The 18,749-nt window shown below is 42.3% G+C and overlaps 1 protein-coding gene across 3 annotated transcripts in view; it reads left to right on the forward strand.

The window, feature by feature from the left end:
- The window catches only part of SYTL3 (synaptotagmin like 3), a 112,421-nt gene that overhangs the window by 18,986 nt on the left and 74,686 nt on the right, over positions 1–18,749 (forward strand). For all 3 annotated transcript variants that reach the window (XM_049904701.1, XM_049904718.1, XM_049904710.1), the window contains one exon: positions 15,949–16,013. In XM_049904701.1, coding sequence (XP_049760658.1) covers positions 15,949–16,013 — 65 coding nt within the window. The remainder of the gene's footprint in view (positions 1–15,948; positions 16,014–18,749) is intronic.

Here is an 18,749-nt window from a genome sequence, read left to right on the forward strand (position 1 = left end):
GCTTTGCCAGGCTTACTGTGTTTCAATCATTCCGCCAAAGAAAGGGGAAGTTGTTCGACCTGATTTCTTTGCTTCTGAAGTGCACACCTTCTGTTTCTATAGCTGCATGCCAAGTCACGCTGGCTTCTGACAGAGCTCCCCTCGTGCCTCCCATATTTCTTTGATCTGTTGAAGCCAGTGCCGGTCAGGTTTTCCCGAGCGCGCAGAGAGGGAAAGACAAAGAATTCCTGACAGCTGCCCAGCCACCCCTGGGCTCTGGCAGTCTGGGCCCTGAATCATCTTTAGAAAGGTCTTGAGATCTCCTCCCCACCCCCCTCCCCCCCGTTTCAATGAACCAAGTATATTTGAAGTCCAGTGGTGAGTATCACCTGGTAAGATGTTAAATTCTTTGGAATTTGTTGTTGTTGTTGTTCTAATAGTCACAAGATAGAAATCAAAACAGGAGACAGGCGGCTGAGGCAATCTGCCAGGCAGCTTGCTGTGTTGAAATCTCCATCTTAGAGGACCGAGCGCACGGTGCTTGGTAACTTTACCTCTGAACACACCAAGTGTGATTTCTAAAACCCCAGCTTCCTTATTTTGAAATAAAGACGTTTTTCAAAATACCTAAGATAATTACATTACTTTGAGTGAATTAACAGGAAATCCTACAGGGAGAGAATTGAATAACTTACTAATAACACCTACTTTCCCAAACCCTCCTTCTCTTTTCTCCCCCTACTCCACTCAGCTTTGTCCGCTCTGGGCTGCTCTCCTATGTTAGGGCCAAAACAAAGAGAAAACTAGTTCCCGTCTGGCCGATTCCAACTCAGGGCTACCCCATGTGTGTCTGAGCAGAACTGTGCTCCACGGGGTTTTCAGTGGCTGCTTTTTCAGAAGTAGATCACCAGGCCTTTCTTCCGAGGTGCCCTGGATGGACTGGAGCCCCCAACTTTTCAGTTAGCAGCTGAGCTACCACCTAGGAACTCCTAAACAAAAAAAGGCTTTTGTGAAACTTTAGGCTGTTTGATCATCATAACTGGCTCACATATTGGGGGACCTGGGACAGGTTTTTGACCCCAATCACTTCTCCCCCGCTGCTTCTCCCTCAGCTGGAGCCTGATTTCTCAAGAATAAGTAGACCCATTGTGGGAGCAAGATGAGGAAAATAGATTTTTAAATTCAAGAAAGGGTAAGCTGTAGGGTAGCAATAAAACACACACACCAAAGAAACCCGCTGCCGCTGAGTGAATTCTGACTCATAGCGACCCTACAGGGAAGAGTGGAACTGTCCCACAGAGTTTCCAAGGAACGCCTGGAGGATTTGAACTGCTGACCTCTTGGTTAGCAGCCATAGCACTTAACCACTACGCCACCAGGGTTTCCAACACACACACACACACACATAAAAACAAAACAGCTAAGAGACTGTTACAGAGCAAGAGACCTGGGAACTGCTCATGGCCTGAACTTGTGCTGAGGTCCTGGGAGACATTTAGGCTGAAGTTCTGCCTTGAGGAAAGTACTCTCAGAGAGTTTAGAGCTATTGGAGCTCAGAGGAGGATGAGTCCAGGGAGGGCTGAGCTGACCCAAGGCTGGAGTATCCTCAGGAGGGTAAGGATTAAAAAGGAAGTTGGGCACTGCTGGGGAGAGGCCACACGGGGATGCTGCTGACCACTTGTCTGTGCAGGTGCTGGCCTGAGCATCTTAAACCCAGCGCTGTACTTAAACCTTAGAATAACCTTATGAAGTAGTAGGAATTCCTGGGTGGTGCAAACCGAAAGGTTGGCTGTTCGAATCTACCCAGAAGTGCCTCAGAAAAAAGGCTTGGCAATCTAGTTTCTGAAATATCAGCCACTGAAAACCCTATGGAGCACTGTTCTTCTCCGACACACATAGGGTCAGTCAGTTGTTAGGCCTCCTAGGTGGTGGAAATATTAAAGTACTCAGATACTAACTGAAAGGTTGGTGGTTCAAGTCCACCCAGAGGCACCTTGGAAGAAAGGCCTGTCAGCCTGCTTCTGAAAGGTCACAGCAATTGAAAACCCTGTGGAGCATTGTTTCGCTCCGACACACATGGGGTCGGTTGCTGTGAGTGGGAATCGAATCGACAGTGACTGGTAATAACTATTATCCTCGTTTTGCGGATGAGGAAATGGAGACTTAGAGATATAAGATCGTTTGCTCAAGGCCCTGTGGTCAGTAATAAGCAGAGTCAGGACTAGAACACAGGTTTCCAGAGTCCGGTGGCTGCATTCTTAATTTCTGCCCTCTCCTGCCTGCTGAGAGACAAGGCCTCTCAGAAGAGTCTGAACTCAAGGCAACAGGAGCTGGGGTTTGATATCTGCTCTTGGCCAGCAGAAGGCACGCCCTGAGCCTGCACTGTTCGCAGGCAGAAGAGATGAGGATAAAAGAGCGAGGAGGATAAGGCATGATGTGAGAAGACTGGTTGCTATGGTGATGGAGAGAACACAAGAGACATTTCAAAAAAGGAATGGCAGAACTTGGTGCCAAGAGATTAAAGGGAGGGAAGAATGAAAATGGTTCCTAGATTTTTAGTGTCTTAGTCATCTAGTGCTGCTATAACAGAAATACCACAAGTGGATGGCTTTAACAAAGAAAAGTTTATTCTCTCACAGTCTAAGAGGCTAGAAGTCCGAATTCAGGGCGCCAGCTCCAGGGGAAGGGTTTCTCTCTCTGTTAGCTCTGGCGGAAGGTCCTTGTCATCAATTTTCCCCTGGTTTAGGGGGAAAATTGGCACAGGGACCACAGGCCTAAAGAAACTCACTATTCTTCTGATTTTTGTTCTTGGTGATAGGTGGTCCCTCTGTCTCTCCGATGGATTTTCTCTTTCATATCGCGAAAGAGATCGGCTTAAGACAAAACCTAATTTTGTAAATTGAGTCCCACCTCATTAACATAGCTGCTTCTAATCCTGCCTCATTAACATCATAGAGGTAGGATTTACAACACGTAGGAAAATCACATCAGATGACAAAATGGTGGACAACCACACAATACTGAGAATCATGGCCTAGGCAAGTTAATACACATTTTGGGGGGACACAGTTCAATTAATAACACTTAGCTTGAGTGACTTGGACATGGTTCTGGGAAGAAAATTAATCCCATTGTGGATCTCTTGAGTTTGACATGAGAGGGAACAGGAGGTCTCACTTTGAGTTACCCTGTAAATGGGACAAAATAGTGGAGGACAGGTGAGAGGCAGGTCAGTGGTTAAAGTTATGGGAGAGCGTGGGCCTCACAGGCAGTGAGGATGCTCAGAGAAAGACTGTCTTAGCTGCATGAGTTAGGAATGATGGCAGATTGAGGGGAGAAAACCAAAAATAAACCAAACCAATTGTTGAGTGGAGACCAACTCATGGTGACCCCATGTGTGTCAGAGTAGAACTGTACTCCACAGGTTTTTCAGTGGCTGAGTTTTTGGAAGTAGAATGCCAGACTGTCTTCCAAGCTGACTCTGGTTGGACTTGAACCTCCAGCCTTTTCAGTTGGTGACCCAGCACTTAAGCATTTGTGCCATCCAGCGACTCTACGGTGAGAAAAAGGAGGTAGCGGTTCAGGAGACTTCAGTCCATAACCTGTAGAATATTAGAGCTGGGAGTGAAGGACGAGGCCCTTTAGCCCAGTGAGTGAATAGGGAAAGCTAACTGGGTTTGGCAGGAAGATGCCTGGGAACTTTTAAAAAGAGAATCGAAGAGTAGAAAATGGAAACTATGGGTGTAGTTTGGCAGAAAAGGCAGGGCAGGAGTTATATGGCAATGGCGTTCATAAAATGGGGAGGGCTGGCTGGCCATTCTTAAAGAGTTGGTGTGGACAAGTAGATTTTGAAAAGGATTTATAAATATTTATTGAGTGTAAAAATTTACTACTGGAGTAAGGTTCAGGAGATTATGGTAAAACACAAGCAAGTGGACACGTGACCCTTCAAACACAGTTTAACAGCCAGTAAGGGCACTTTGTGGTGTGATTCCAGTGAAATTGTTTTAGTAACTGATTTTATTCATTTGGTCCATCATTTTGAAATATTTATATTCTTACGAATTATTAAGTTTTCTATTATGTAGGATCGCCTTCAATCATTATTTTTGTCATCTGCACTGTTTTATAATGACACAGCAGGTATGACACCGAATGTGTATTCTAACCAATTCCGATGCTTATTGCTGACCTTTGAGACCACGAGTTTGCAATTCACAAGTCCCTTATGTTGGCTCATTTTTCAGTCAACTCAAGTACTTCTGCAAAGATATTTTTCTTCCCCAGAAGCGCATGTGGGTGGCATATTTCTAAGCCTTTGCAGATTTGAGGATGCTTTCCAGTAGCTTTCATTCATGAATAATGACTTCACTGGGTATTAAAAATTCTGGGGCATAACACCCACCCTTTTTTTTTCCTAAGTTTTATTTATTTTGTTGTTGTTGAGATTATACATAAAAAAACACATACCAATTCAACAGTTTCCACATATACAGTCTCCCCACACATCTGTCAGTTTGTCATACTGTGGTGGTGGCTTGCGTGTTGCTGTGATGCTGGAAGCTATGCCACCGGTATCTCAACTACCAGCAGGGTCACCCACGGTGGACAGGGTTCTTCCTTGACCCATTGGTGGTTTAACAGTGTGCCGCAGCAATGAGCTCAAGCTTAACAATGACCCGGCAGTGTTTCATTTAGTTGTACACAGGGTTGCTATGAGTCAGAACCGACTCGACGGCACCTAACGACAACAACAACATGTACAATTTAGTGACATTGATTACATTCTTTGAGTTGTGCACCCATTCTCACCCTCCTTTCCTGAGCTGCTCCTTCCACAGTAGCATAAACTCACTACGCCCTAAGGTTCCTGTCTTATCTTTCGACTTGCCGTTGTTGATCCCATGTAGATAGTTCTTAAAAAAGCATAATGCTCAAGGCAGGTCTTTTTTATTAGTTAAGCTAAAATATTGTTCAGTTTTAAGATGACTTCAGGGGATATTTTTGGTTTAAGGTTTAAAGATTACCTCAGGGCTGTAGTTTTAGGGATTCATCCACCCTCCATGGCTCCAAAAAGTCTAGAGTCTATGAGGATTTGAAATTATGTTCTGTATTTTCCCCCTTTTGATCAGGATTCTTCTATGGAATCTTTGATCAAAATGTTCAGTAATGGTAGCAGGGCACCATTCAGTTCTTCTGGTCTCATGGCAAAGGAGGCAGTTGTTCATGGAGGCAATTAGCCACACATCTGTATCCTCTTCCTATTCCTGACTCTGCTTTCTCTGTTGCTTTAGGTGAATACAGATCAGTTGTTGTGCTTTGGACGGCTGCATGTAAGCTTTTAAGACTCCAGGCACTACGCAACAAACTAGGAGGTAGAACCAAACCAAAAAAACCAAACCCACTGCCACTGAGTCAATTCCGACTCATAGAGGCCCTATAGGACAGGATAGAACCGGCCCATAGAGTTTCCAAGGAGTGCCTGGCAGATTCGAACTGCCAACCTTTATGGTTAGCAGCCGTCGCACTTAACCACTACGCCACCAGGGTTCCCAGGAGGTAGAACAGAAGCACTAAATACGTTATTAGGCCAATTAACTGGGATGTCCCATGAAACAATGACCCTAAACCTCCGAACCAAGGAACAAAATCCCATGAGGTGTTTGGTTGTACATAAGCAGCCTCAGTAGCTACTCTTTTTTTTTTTCTTTTTGTCATTGTTGAAAGTATCTATATCACACACCTTTGCTAATTCAGTGTTTTACAGGTGTACAACTTGTTGACAGCGATTACAATAATCAGCTGTGCAATACCCTTAATCGATGCAATTTTTCCATCACTGTTAACACCCCTTTCCCCCCTCCCTTCCTCCCCTGGTAACCTCTAATAAACTTTTGTCTCTGTACATTTGCCTTTTCTTGTCTTTTCACATAAGTGAGGTCATACAATATTTGTCCTTTTGTGACTGGCTTATTTCGCTCAGCATAATGTCTTCAAGCTCCATCTGTACTGTAGCGTGCATCAAGACTTCATTTCTCCTACTGGCTGAGTACTATGCCATTGTGAGTACGTACCAAACTTTGTTTATCTACTCATCTGTCGATGGGAATTTAGGTTGTTTCCGCCTTTTGGCTATTGTGAATAGTGTCGCAGTGAACATTGGTACACAAGTCTCCTTTTGAGTCTCTGCTTTTAAATCTTTTAAATGTATACCTAGGAGTGGAATTGCTATGTCATATGACACTTCTGCTACACGGTTTTCCACAACGGCTGTACCATTTTGCATTCCCACCAGCAGTGGATAAGGGTTCCAGTTTCCCCAACATCCTTACCAACATTTATTTTCTGTTTTTTTTTTAATCTAAGCTGTCCTAAACAAACAAACAAACAAAAAAACCAAACTTGTTTCTGTCAAGTTGATTCTAACTCATAGAGACCCTATTGGACAGAGTAGAACTGCCTCATAGGGTTTCCAAGGAGTGAATGGTGGATTCCAATTGCTGACTTTTTGGTCAGCCCCTGTAGCTCTTAACCACTCTATCACCAGGGCTAGCCATCCTAGTGGGAGGGTGTCATGGATTGAATTGTGTCCCCAAAAATATATGTATCAATGTGGCTAAGCCACGATTCCCAGTACTGTGTGATTGTTCACCACGTTGTCATCTGGTGTGATTTTCCTTTGTGTTGCAAATCCTATCACGGTGATGTTAATGAGATGGAATTAGTAGCAGTTATGCTGATGAGATCTACAAGATTAGATTGTGTCTTGAGCCAATCTTTTTTTTTTTAATTTTTATCGTGATTTAAGTGAAAGTTTACAAATCAAGTCAGCCTCTCGCACAAAAACCCGTATACACCTTGCTACACACTCCCAATTACTCTCCCCCTAATAAGACAGCCCACTCCCTCCCTCCACTCTCTCTTTTCCTGTCCATTTCACCAACTTCTAACCCCCTCCACCCTCTCATCTCCCTTCCAGGCAGGAGATGCCAACATAGTTTCAAGCATCCACCTGATCCAAGAAGCTCACTCCTCACCAGCATCCCTCTCCAACCCATTGTCCAGTCCAATCCATGTCTGAAGAGTTGGCTTCAGGAATGGTTCCTGTCCTGGGCCAACAGAAGGTCTGGGGGCCATCACCATCAAGGTCCTTCCAGTCTCAGTCAGACCATTAAGTCTGGTCTTTTTACGAGAATTTGGGTCTGCATCCCACTGCTCTCCTGCTTTCTCAGGGGTTCTCTGTTGTGTTCACTGTTAGGGCAGTCATCGGTTGTAGCTGGGCACCATCTAGCTCTTCTGATCTCAGGCTGATGTAGTCTCTGGTTTATGTGGCCCTTTCTATCTCTTGGGCTCGTAATTACCTAGTGTCGTTGGTGTTCTAAGCCAATCTTTATTGAGATATAAAAGAGAGAAGCCAGCAGAGAGACAGGAGGATCTCATATCACCCAGAAGCAAGAGCCAGGAGAATAGTGCATCCTTTGGACCCAGGGTCCCTGAGCTGAGAAACTCCTAGACCAGGGGAAGATTGATGACAATGACCTTCTCTCCAGAGAGAAGAAAGCCTTCCCCTGGAGCTTACACCCTGAATTTGCACTACTACTAGCCTACTGGACTGTGAGAGAACAAACTTGTCTTTGTTAAAGCCATCCTCTGTGTTATTTCTGTTGTAGCAGCACCAGATGACTAAGACAGAAATGATACCTCATTGTGGTTTTGATTTGCATCTCTGTTGACTAATGACACTGAGCATTTTTTCATGTGTTTGGTGGCCATTTAATATCCTCTTTGGTGAAATGTCTATTCAAGTCCTTTGCCCATTTTATGATTGGGTTTTTTGTTGTTGTTGTTAAGTTGTCAAAGTTTTGTATATATACGTAAACCAAAAAACCAAACCCACTGCCGTCGAGTTGATTCCGACTCAGAGCAAACCTATAGGACAGGGTAGAACTGCCTCATAGAGTTTCCAAGGACAGCCTGACGGATTTGAACTGCCGACCTCTTGGTTAACAGCCATAGCACTTAACCACTATACCACCAGGATTTCTGACATATGCATATATATAGGTTATTAGATTCTTGTTGTAAGTATGACTCCCAGAGATATTCTCCCAGTTGGTAGCTTGTCTTTTCACTTTTTTGGTAAAGTCTTTTGATGAGCAAAAGTTTTTAATTTTTGTAAGGTTCGATTTATTTTGTCTTTGCTGTTCGTGCTTTGTTATTATAGCAGATAATCCATTGTTGAAAACTAGGCCTGACAGCGTTGCCCCTGCTTGTTCTTCTAAGAATTTTATGATTTTAGTTTGCACAATTAGGTTTTTAATCCATTCTGTTTTATGTATGCTATGAGGCATGGATCCTGTTTCATTTTCCTGCATGTGGGAATTCAATTTTCCCAACACCATTTATTGAAGAGACTTTTCTTTTCCCTTCAAATGGTTTTAGCACCCTTGTCAAAAATTACTTGACCATAGATGCGTGGGTTTATTTCTGGACTCTCAATTCTATTCCATTAGTCTGTGTGTCTATTGTTATACCATTGCCATAATTACCAAGCTATTTTGGTACATACCTGTACAGTATGCTTTAAAATCAGGACATGTGAGTCTTCCTACTTTGTTCTTCTCTTTCAACATTGTTTAAGCTATTTGGGACCTCTTGCCATGCCATATAAAGTTGAGAATTGAGTTTTTTATTTCTGTAAAGAAGGCTGTTGGAATTTTTTCAGGATTGCGTTGAATCTATAGATTGCTTTGGGTAGTATCAACATCTTAACAATATTAAGTCTTCGAATCCATGAATATGGAACATCTTTCCATTTATTTAAGTCTTCTTTAATGTCTTTTGGAAACCCTGGTGGAGTAGTGGTTAAGTGCTACGGCTACTAATCAAGAAGTTGGCAGTTCAAATCCACCAGGTGCTCCTTGGAAACTCTATGGGACAGTTCTACTCTGTCCTATAGGGTCGCTATGAGTCGGAATCGACTTGACAGCGGTGGGTTTGGTTTTTTTTAATCTCTTTCAGTGGTGTTTTATAATTTCCATTGTATAAGTCCTCTAGTCCCTGCTTAGATTTATCTCTTTGATGGTATTCTAATTTCCCTTTCAGATTTCTCATTGCTGGTATGTAGAAACCCAACTGGTTTTTATTTGTTGACCTTGTACCCAGCAACTTTGCTAAATTCTTGTATTAGCTCTAGAAGTTTACTTGTGGACTCTTTGGGATTTTCTATATATAGGATCACATCATTTGTGAATAGAGATAATTTTACTTCTTTTTTTCCAACCTGGATACCTTTTATTTCTTTTTCTTGTCTTCTTGCTCTGGGTAGGACTTCTAATACGATATTGAATAGAAGTGGTGACAGTGGGCACCCTTGTCTTATTCTGGACTTCATGGAGAAAGCTTTCAGTCTTCTCCATTAAGTATAATGTTGGGTGTTAGCTTTTCACATATGCCCTGAATTATATTGAGGGATTTCCATTCTATTCCAATTATCTTTAGGGTTTTAATCAAGAAGGGTGTTGGATTTTATCAAATGCTTTTTCTGCATCCGTAGACATGATCATGTGGTTCTTTTCCTTTGTTTTATTGATGTGGTGTATTACATTGATTGATTTTCTAATGTTGAACCATTCCTGCACTCCTGGAATAAATTCCAGGTTTATGACTCTTTTAATATGCTGCTGGATTCTTTCACTAGTATTTTGTTTACGATTTTTGCATCAATATTCACAAGAGTATTGACCTATAGTTTTCCTTTTTTGTGGTGTCTTTGCCTGGTTTTGGAGTCAAGGTTGTCTCATAGAATGAATTAGGTACTATTACTTTCTTCTCTATCTTTTGAAAGAGTTTAAACAGCAATGGTGTCAATGTCTCTAAATGTTTGGTGAAGCCATCTGGTCCAAGGCTTTTTTTGTTGTTGGGAAGTTTTTGATCACTGATGCAATCTCTTTACTTGTTACGGGTTGTTAAGACTTTCTATTTCCTCTTGAACCAATTTAGGCAGGTTGTGTGCTTCTAAGAATTTGTCCATTTCATCTAAGTTATCCAGTTTGTTGTCATACAGTTATTCATAATATTCTGTTATAATTCCTTTTATTTCTACTGGGGCAGTTGTAAAGTCTTTTCTTTCATTTTCTATTTTGGTTATTTGCATTTTTTCTTTTCTTTGTCGATCTAGCTAAAGATTTGTCAATTTTACTGATCTTTTCAAAGAACCAGATTCTGGTTTTATTGATTCTTTCTGTTGTTTTTCTGTTTTTGATTTTATTTATTTATGCTCTGATCTTTGTTATTTCCTTTCTTCTAGTGAGTTTAGGCTTAGTTTGCTCTTGTCTTTATAGTTCCTGGAGTTGTCAAGTCAAGCTGTTAATTTGAGATCTTCATTCTTTTTTTTATATAGGCAATTCTTGCTATAAGTTTCCCTCTGAGTACTTCCTTTGCTGTATCCCCACATCTTGGTATGTTGTGCTTTCATTTTCATTTGACTCTAAAAAATGTGTGATTTTTTCCTTGACTCATTGGTAGTTTAATAGTGTGTTGCTCAATTTTCATATGTTTATGTATTTTCCAGTTTTTTTTTTTCCTGTTATTGATTTCTAGCTTCACTCCATTTTAATATGCTGAGGTCAGAGAAACTACTTTGTAAGATTTCCATCTTTTTAAATTTATCAAGACTTACTTTGTGACCTAAAATGTGGTCTATCTTGGAGAATGATCCATGTGCACTGGACAACAATGTATATTTTGCTATTTTGGGGCGGAGTGTTCTGTATATGCCTGTCAAGTCTAGCTGGCTTATGGTGTCATTCAGTTCCTGCATTTCCTTGTTGATCTTCTGTCTAGATGCTCTGTCCAATATTGTTAGTGGTGCAGTGAAGCCTCCAACTATTATTGAAGTATAATCTGTTTTTCCCAATACATTTAGATGCCCTGATGTTGGGTGCACAGGATTTTATGATTGTTAAATCTTCTTGATTAATTGTCCCTTTTATCAGTATATAAAGTTTATCTTTACCTCTTCTGTGGGTCACAAGCTTTTTAATTTCAAAAATTAGTACATGTTTCCTCATTGTCTTTCATCTTAATATTACAGAAACATCTGAAGTGAATTTTATTATTTCTTTATTGAACAGCTGGTTTTCATGTACTAGAAACATGTAAGGTTTTTCTTTGTTCTTCTAATTAAAACCAGTTTCTAGTATATGTCTGGGTATGAATCTCTCCACATTGATTTTCATGGAGCGTTTTTTTAAGCCACTAGCCCTTGGGTGGAAACCCTGGGGGCATAGTGGTTAAGTGCTACGGCTGCTAACCAAAGGGTCGGCAGTTTGAATCCGCCAGGTGCTCCTTGGAAACTCTGTGGGGCAGTTCTACTCTGTCCTATAGGGTTACCATGAGTCAGAATTGACTCTACAGTACTGGTTTGGTTTTTGTTTTGTTTTGTTTTAGCCCTCGGGTTTGTTGTTTTTTTAACTCAGTGACATTTTTTTCTTCAATCAGCTCTGATTATTCTTATGTGCACCTGCCCTGGCTACCTTGAGAATAAGCTTTAATATGTAGGTGGCCTCTGTTCTCTACCCCCTAGATTTATTATCTTCTCTCTTGATATTTAATATCTTCATCTTTTTCTTTCACCTTCTGGGAAAGGATCTCTACTGAGTGAGCCACTGATTCAACTTTCCAGGGTCTTGATTCTATCTTTTACTGCCTGTAAAACAAAGTTCAGTTCTGCTTTTGCGTTTTCAGTTTCCTAAATCTTCCTTAGAGTCTCTGGGTGGTGCAAACAGTTAAAATGCTCAGCCCTGCTAACTGAAAGTTTGTAGGTTTGAGTCCACCCAGACCCACCTTGGAAAAAAGGCCTGGTGATCTACCCCTGAGAACTCAGCATTGAGAACGCTGTGGAGCACAGTTCTCCTCTGACACACAGGGGCTCACCGTGAGTCAGTCAGGTCTACAGCAACCGGTCACTGATAGATTTTCCTTTATTCTAGTCCTGCTGTCTGTTCACTTCAGCCCAGTTTTCTTTATGTCTCTGTATTTCTTTTCCATAGAGGTAGAACTTTTATGCTTTTAGAGACAAACCTCTTTCTGGTATGTTCTGGTTTCCATAGCAATGCATGTCCAGGGAATACTGCTCCTCTGGTGTTCAGGACCTCATTCGGTGGTCTGCAGCATGTCTCAGAGGCTCTCGGTTGTCTCTTTAGACATCCAGGGCTGGGGTTTGCCAACAAAGAATGTGCTCCGGGTCTCTGACCGTTCTCATTGCCCGCATCGGTAATAGTGGAGTCTCCTTTGTAGTTCTACAGGGTCAACAGCATCTAACCCAATTCTCACCATCCAGTCTTAACAATATAGCTCCATCAGGCTGCAGTAGAATCTTTCTCCTACTTTCCTTGCCTAGTTATCTGGCATAACAAGCCAGGAGTCCCAGCCTGCGTGCTGACTGGTTGCGGCCAGCCCACAGACCTTGTTTTGCTTGGCTCACACAATGTTTAATACTGGTCAGTTTAGTGCTTAAAATAGGCAAGTGTCTGCCAGTCCACCACAGCGCTCACCCCTCTCTATGGTCTTATGCCCAGTCCACATTGTCACTGATCATTTCTGCTTCATGCCTGAGCTTGCGACTCCTGTGCTGTGCTAAGTGTCTAGAGCATCAAACACTTTCAACTTCAGTGCTCACTGCTACCAGAGCCCAACCTATTTGGAATTCCACCTCATCCCTTTAATCTCAGGGTGTCCTCTCTGGAGGTGGGAGTATCCGTTTGGTTACCAAACCAAAACCAAACCACTTATCATCTACTTGATTCCAACTCATGGCAACCCCGTGTATGCAGAGTAGGACAGCCTCATGGCATTTTCTGTGGCCAGTTGTTCAGAAGTTGATCACCAGACCTGTCTTTCAAGGCATCTCTGGGTGGACTTGAACTGCCTACCTTTTTGTTGGTTGCCATGTACTTAACCATTTGTATCACCTAAGGACTCCCTCATCTGTCACCAACACACACATATTTGTACTTGGGGTCCTAAGTACAGCACCATAGTTTAGGTAAAGGAGGTTTATTCATGTTTTGCAAGAAGTGTTGCCTGCAGCTTGATAAAATCATTTCTTTATCTTCATCTTGGTTCTCTGACTGCTCTCATCATCACCTAGGATTTAATCACAGTGGTTGGCTTTCTTTTCCTGTTAAGAACGTTGAGATCAGATCAACACAGCTAGTGGAAAAACCCACTGTTTTGTTTATAATTTTGAACCATCTTAAATGCAAGACTATTTGAAGTAAGAAAATGTTCAATGCACAGGACGGTTTTAACTGCGAATGACCAAGCGGTTGGGCAACCTAGCACAAAGAAATTAGGCTGACCTTGATTTTACAGCGTTCTGCTTCTCTATCTGGAGATCTTACGGCTCGGCGTCTAATGAACCAGGAGGCCCCTCTCAAGGCCCCCTGGCCACCAGGGCACTGGTTGGAGAGCAGACTTTCATGAGAGATGGGCTTCTTTAGACATTCAGAGAATTCTGACTCTGTAGACCAATTTCCCATCTCTTTTTGGATAAACGGTGCAAATACATCAGGGAATGCTGGGGACATCATGCTCACTCTTCTTGGAGCAGGAAGCTCGGATGCGATAGCTTAACCACTTGCAGATGTGAATAGTTTAGACGTGAAATAAAAATGCATCCCAACAGGTGTATTTGGCTTACTGTGTGGTGATAGTAATGAGGTGAACCGTATCTTTCTGTTAGGGCCCCTCATTCTTCTGGTTATTGAACATTTGTATGCTAGAATTTGCAAAGTGAGTTTCAACAGTTATTTCTCTCCCGCTAGTGAAATGACAACATTAGCAAGATTCAAGGCCATGAAAGTGGATGATGAAACTTCCAAAACTGTATTAAGTGACATCTATACACCAGATGGAGCCCTGGTGGTCCAGTGGTTAAGAACTCAGGCTGTTAACCAAAAGGTTGGCAGTTCAAATCCACCAGCTGCTCCTTGGAAACCCTATGGGGAAGTTCAGTTCTGTCTTATAGGGTCACTATGAGTTGGAATTAACTCAACAGCAATGGGTATACATCAGGTATATCAAAGACCATGAAAATGGCACAGGATCAGACGACGTTTCGTTCTGTCATACGTAAGTTTGCTGTGAATTGGAGCCAACTGGACGGCAACTAACAACAACAACAAATACACCAAGTGCTTGGCATCTATAATTATTCACAAGTAGGGAATTGCTTAGTTAGTAGGAGGTCAGACCCTGACTCAGGTCTATGTCCTGTCCTCTTCAGTACTGCTGGCTTTTCAATCGATTGATTGAGACACTTTTAAAGAAGCAAGTCATGATTCTGAAAAATCTAAAAGCATTAACCTATTGCTGAGCTCATAAAACATTCCAACAAGCTTTAATAGACAAATGCTGCTTTAATCATCTGGGGAGAAATAATAAATGTTTCCATTGGTCACTGAGTCATGGCTGCCCTGTTTTGCCCTAACCAGGACAGAGATACTGCACGGGACCCCGCTGCAGGATTGGCTCACCTGAATCTTGGTCAATAAGAGCAATAAATAGTTCTTTTTTGAAATTTGGGACTGTTGTAGACAGAGGGTTGTGACAAAAGGTCACATGGAATAATTGCTTATGAAATGACTGGTTCTACAAACAGCACTTATATGCCCAGCTCAAGTCTAGCACTCGAAGAGAACAGCCTTGAATGCAGAAAGGGCTGGTTGTCACAGGGTTTAGATTGTGGGATCCTTACCCTTCCATTCTTTAGTCACAGGTAAACCCAGGAGAAAGAGCACTGATGGTGCAAAGGAGCCTTGGTAGTGCAATGGTCAAGTCTTTAGCTGCTAATTGAAAGGTTGGCAGTCCAAACCCACCAGCTGCTATGTGGGAGAAAGATATGGCAGTCTGCTCCCGTAGAGATTATAGCCTTGGAAACCCTGCGGTTTTACTCTGTCCTGTAGAGTCACTGGAAACCCTGGTGGCGTAGTGATTAAGAACTATGGCTGCTAACCAAAAGGTCAGCACTTTGAATCCACCAGGCACTCCTTGGAAACCCTATGGGGCAGTTCTACTCTGTCCTATAGGTTCAATATAGGATTTCTATGAGTTGGAATAGACTTCACAGCAACGGGTTTAGTTTTTTGGTTTTATAGGGTCACTATGAGTCAAAATCAACTCGACAACAACAAGTTTTGGGGTTTTGTTTTAAGCCCAAGAGACCTGTGAGTTTGCACCCGAATCTCTACATGCCAAATTAGCTCTTGTATAAACTTCACAAATAATTAATTGGGATTAAATTAGATGACTAGATGGTTGTAAAAGACAATTGCCCCAGGGTGGTGCAAACGGTTAACTTGCTTGGCCCAATAGAGAGAGGATGGAATTTTTCTGTAGTTTATCTTTCCTGCCACCACTTTCCACCATCAACATGACACACTGATGGTTTTGATGGCATTTTTGTTTCACTTTGTATATTTATTCAGAAAACATTATGTACTTACCACGTGCTGGGCACATGCATATGTTAATACGTATACGTTGCATATACAGATTAAATACACAGTAAAATGAAGGGAGGCAGGAGCCGCCCAGCTTTGCTGCACCACAGATCAGTTAATCTGATGCCATTAACTGCGAGCGTTGCTGCTAGCTAGTCAAATCACTTAACCTCTATGGAAAGTCTATAAGATTAGGGGTTTGGGCCAGAACATTGAGCTCTGAAGTCCCTTCTGAGACCAATATATATATTTTTAAATAATTTTTATTGTGCTTTAAGTGAAAGTTTACAAATCAAGTCAGTCTCTCACACAAAAACCCATATACACCTTGCTACACACTCCCAATTACTCTCCCCTAATGAGACAGCCCGCTCTGAGACCAATATTTTGTGACATTTCTTACTTAGCTCCCAGGAGCACAATACAGCACAATTCATAACCTCTCGATCTGCTTGCTTTTCAGAAACGTGAAAATAAAAAGTGGACAATGGTTCTTTGAGGAACGAGCCAAGAAATTTCCAACCGAAGGTAAATGCTCTTATTTTAAAAAGTTTTTTTTTTTTAATTGTGATGAAAATACACACAACAAAACATTCCCCAACCAGACAGTTTCTGCATGCACAATTCAGTGACATTGGTTACACTCTTCAAGTTGTACAGCCGGCCTTGATCTCTTTTTCCAAATTATTCCACCACTGTGAACTTGAACTCACTGCCGCCTAAGCTATGATTCCCCCTTCCCCCTCCTTCCCACTCCTGGTGACCACTAATAACCTTTGGTTTCTATAGATTTGCTTATTTCATGTAAGTGAGATCATACAGTATTTGTCCTTTTTGCAACTGACTAAATGTTCTTAACATTTTTTTGAAGCAAAAGGATGCATTCCTAGTTTTCAGACGCTTGGGGTTAAGAATTGTGATTCTAGAAACCTTACAGGACTCAGTAGCTCAGCCCCTCCCTCACCTCTGGGTGTTACATCTGCCAGGAACCGAGCTCCAGGAGAACCCATTGCTGTCGATTCTGACTCATAGCTACCCTATAGGACGGAGTAGAACTGCCCTACAGGGCTTCCAAGGAGCATCTGGTGGATTCAAACCGCCAACCTTTTGGTTAGCAGCCAATCTCTTAACCACTACACCACCAGGGCTCCGCACACTCCAGGAAGTTTCCTTAATTCCCTGCTTCTGCGTGTGATTTCTCCCTCCTCTGAAACCCTGGTGGAGGCTTTAGAATACATGACCTAGGCACAGCAATGGCAGCATAGGGTCTTTATGTTTTATTGTTTCCTTTTGATTTTTAAAAAGACTTTGTGGCGGGGTGGCAGAGCTGGGCTTTTCCTTGGGTGGTACATAGATTCTATTTTTTTCTCTTCTGGTTTGTTCATTAAACAAAACCAAACCCATTTCGGTGCAGTCCAGCTCATAGTGACGTCCAGCTGTTCCTGAATTGTTGCAAAGCACCTTACACAATGCTTTGTGTGCTTCTCTCTCTCTCTAAGCAGGAATTGTGCTTTTAAAAGCTTGTTCTGTTCCTCATAGCACCAAGCACAACACCTTGCTAGTAAAACTTGTTCAAAATAACCATTGAATGAGTAATGAAGACTGGCACGTGGTGTTGTCAGACTTTGGCAGGTGGGGATGAGTCTGGGTGAGCACGTGCTGGGATTGTGTGAGGGGAGGTGTGTATCGGCCTGTACACCACGAAGTTCATCTACACACTGGCAGAGGGTAATGCATCAGTGTGATGGTGGCTGGACCACAAAGCCATGGGGAAAAGGAACGGTGCCTGGCTGCAAAGGTGCCATGTCAGAGGGCGCGAGCGGTAAAGAGATACAGCATAACTGACCTGACGCTGGAGACGGACGGACAGGCGCTGCATTAAAATCAAGTGGCGCCTGCCTGCTACATGAGCCAAGTCGTCTGTAGGGTCACACGATGGCACAAATCTCCTCTGATATGTGCTAGCAGGGCCTGCAAGCGAGGTAAACCTGGACCACAGGTTGACTTAGAGGGAGTGAGGTGGCTCAAAACACAGGTGTTCTGTGAACAGTGGCAATTTGAGGTAGAAATAAGCCAGTCAGCCTCTACCGAGAATTCTTGGTAAGGCATTCACTCAAGTGCTGATAATCCAGTAGCATTCCAATCAGCTCCGACTCACGGTGACCCCACGTGTGTCAGGGCAGAACGGTGCTCCGTAGGGTTTTCAGTGGCTGATATTCTGAAAGTAGATGGCCAGGGCTTTCTTCTGAGATGCCTTGGGGTGGACTTGAACCTCCAACCTTTCGAATAACAGCAAAGAGCACTGTTTGCACCACCCAGGGACTAGGTACATATTCAGCAATAGCAGCATATGGCCTTTCTCTAAGTTTTATTGCTTTTTTTTAAAGACTTTTTTGTGTGTGGGAGGCTGGGGCCTTCTTCAGGCGGCTCATAGATGCTGATTTTTTTCACTTCAGTTCTGAGTTCATAAACGACAAGACTGTAGGGGTCACCAACTCAGGACATTTTCCTCACCGGATTTTTTACACACATCATTGGATGTTTTATTATCAATTTTTCAGTTAGGTAAATTGATTTTCAGGCCAGAACATGTGTGTGTGTGTGTGTGTGTGTGTGTGTTACCATTTTGCCATCTTTTCACCACCTCTTCCTCTTCCAAATGAGTAGGAGGGAGTCAGTTATCCTGACTGACTTCAAATAAAAGGGAGGTTGGAAAGAGATGATACTGACCTCCGGAAGGGTCTCTTCTTGTCCAGTAGCTTTCTAGAAGTTTCTAGAGTAATGAAAACCAGCCTAAGCATAAATCATTCTTTTTTTCGTCCTTTTTATTTTTTAATTTAATTTAATATTTAATTATTTTTTTATTGTTTCTCTCAAGGAATAAAAAAATAAGCCAAAAAACAATACCAACAACAACACAAAAAATTTCTTCCCTCCTTCCCTCCACTTTTCCCCAAATACTGAAGTGTTTCATTTTGGTGAAGTTATGTTTACAAAGTGTGGAGATATCAAGAAATGTACTGTGAACGCAAGCAGTACTGTGAGCCGACCACAGGGCAGGGTGGGGTGTGATGGTGATGAGACAAAGATGTTACGTATAGGCAGGAAGTCTGTCTAAAAGAGACCCTGATACAATAACTGATGAGTTGAACTGAAATTTGTGTGCTGCGTAAGCTAAGCACTTCAATTTCATGTGATAGAAACCGCATGACGATTTTAACAAAAAAAAATTTAATTTAGGGAGTTGGTTGTTGTTAGGTGTGG

Source organism: Elephas maximus, chromosome 1, assembly GCF_024166365.1.
Source record: "Elephas maximus indicus isolate mEleMax1 chromosome 1, mEleMax1 primary haplotype, whole genome shotgun sequence".
NCBI classification, from domain to species: Eukaryota; Metazoa; Chordata; class Mammalia; order Proboscidea; family Elephantidae; genus Elephas; species Elephas maximus.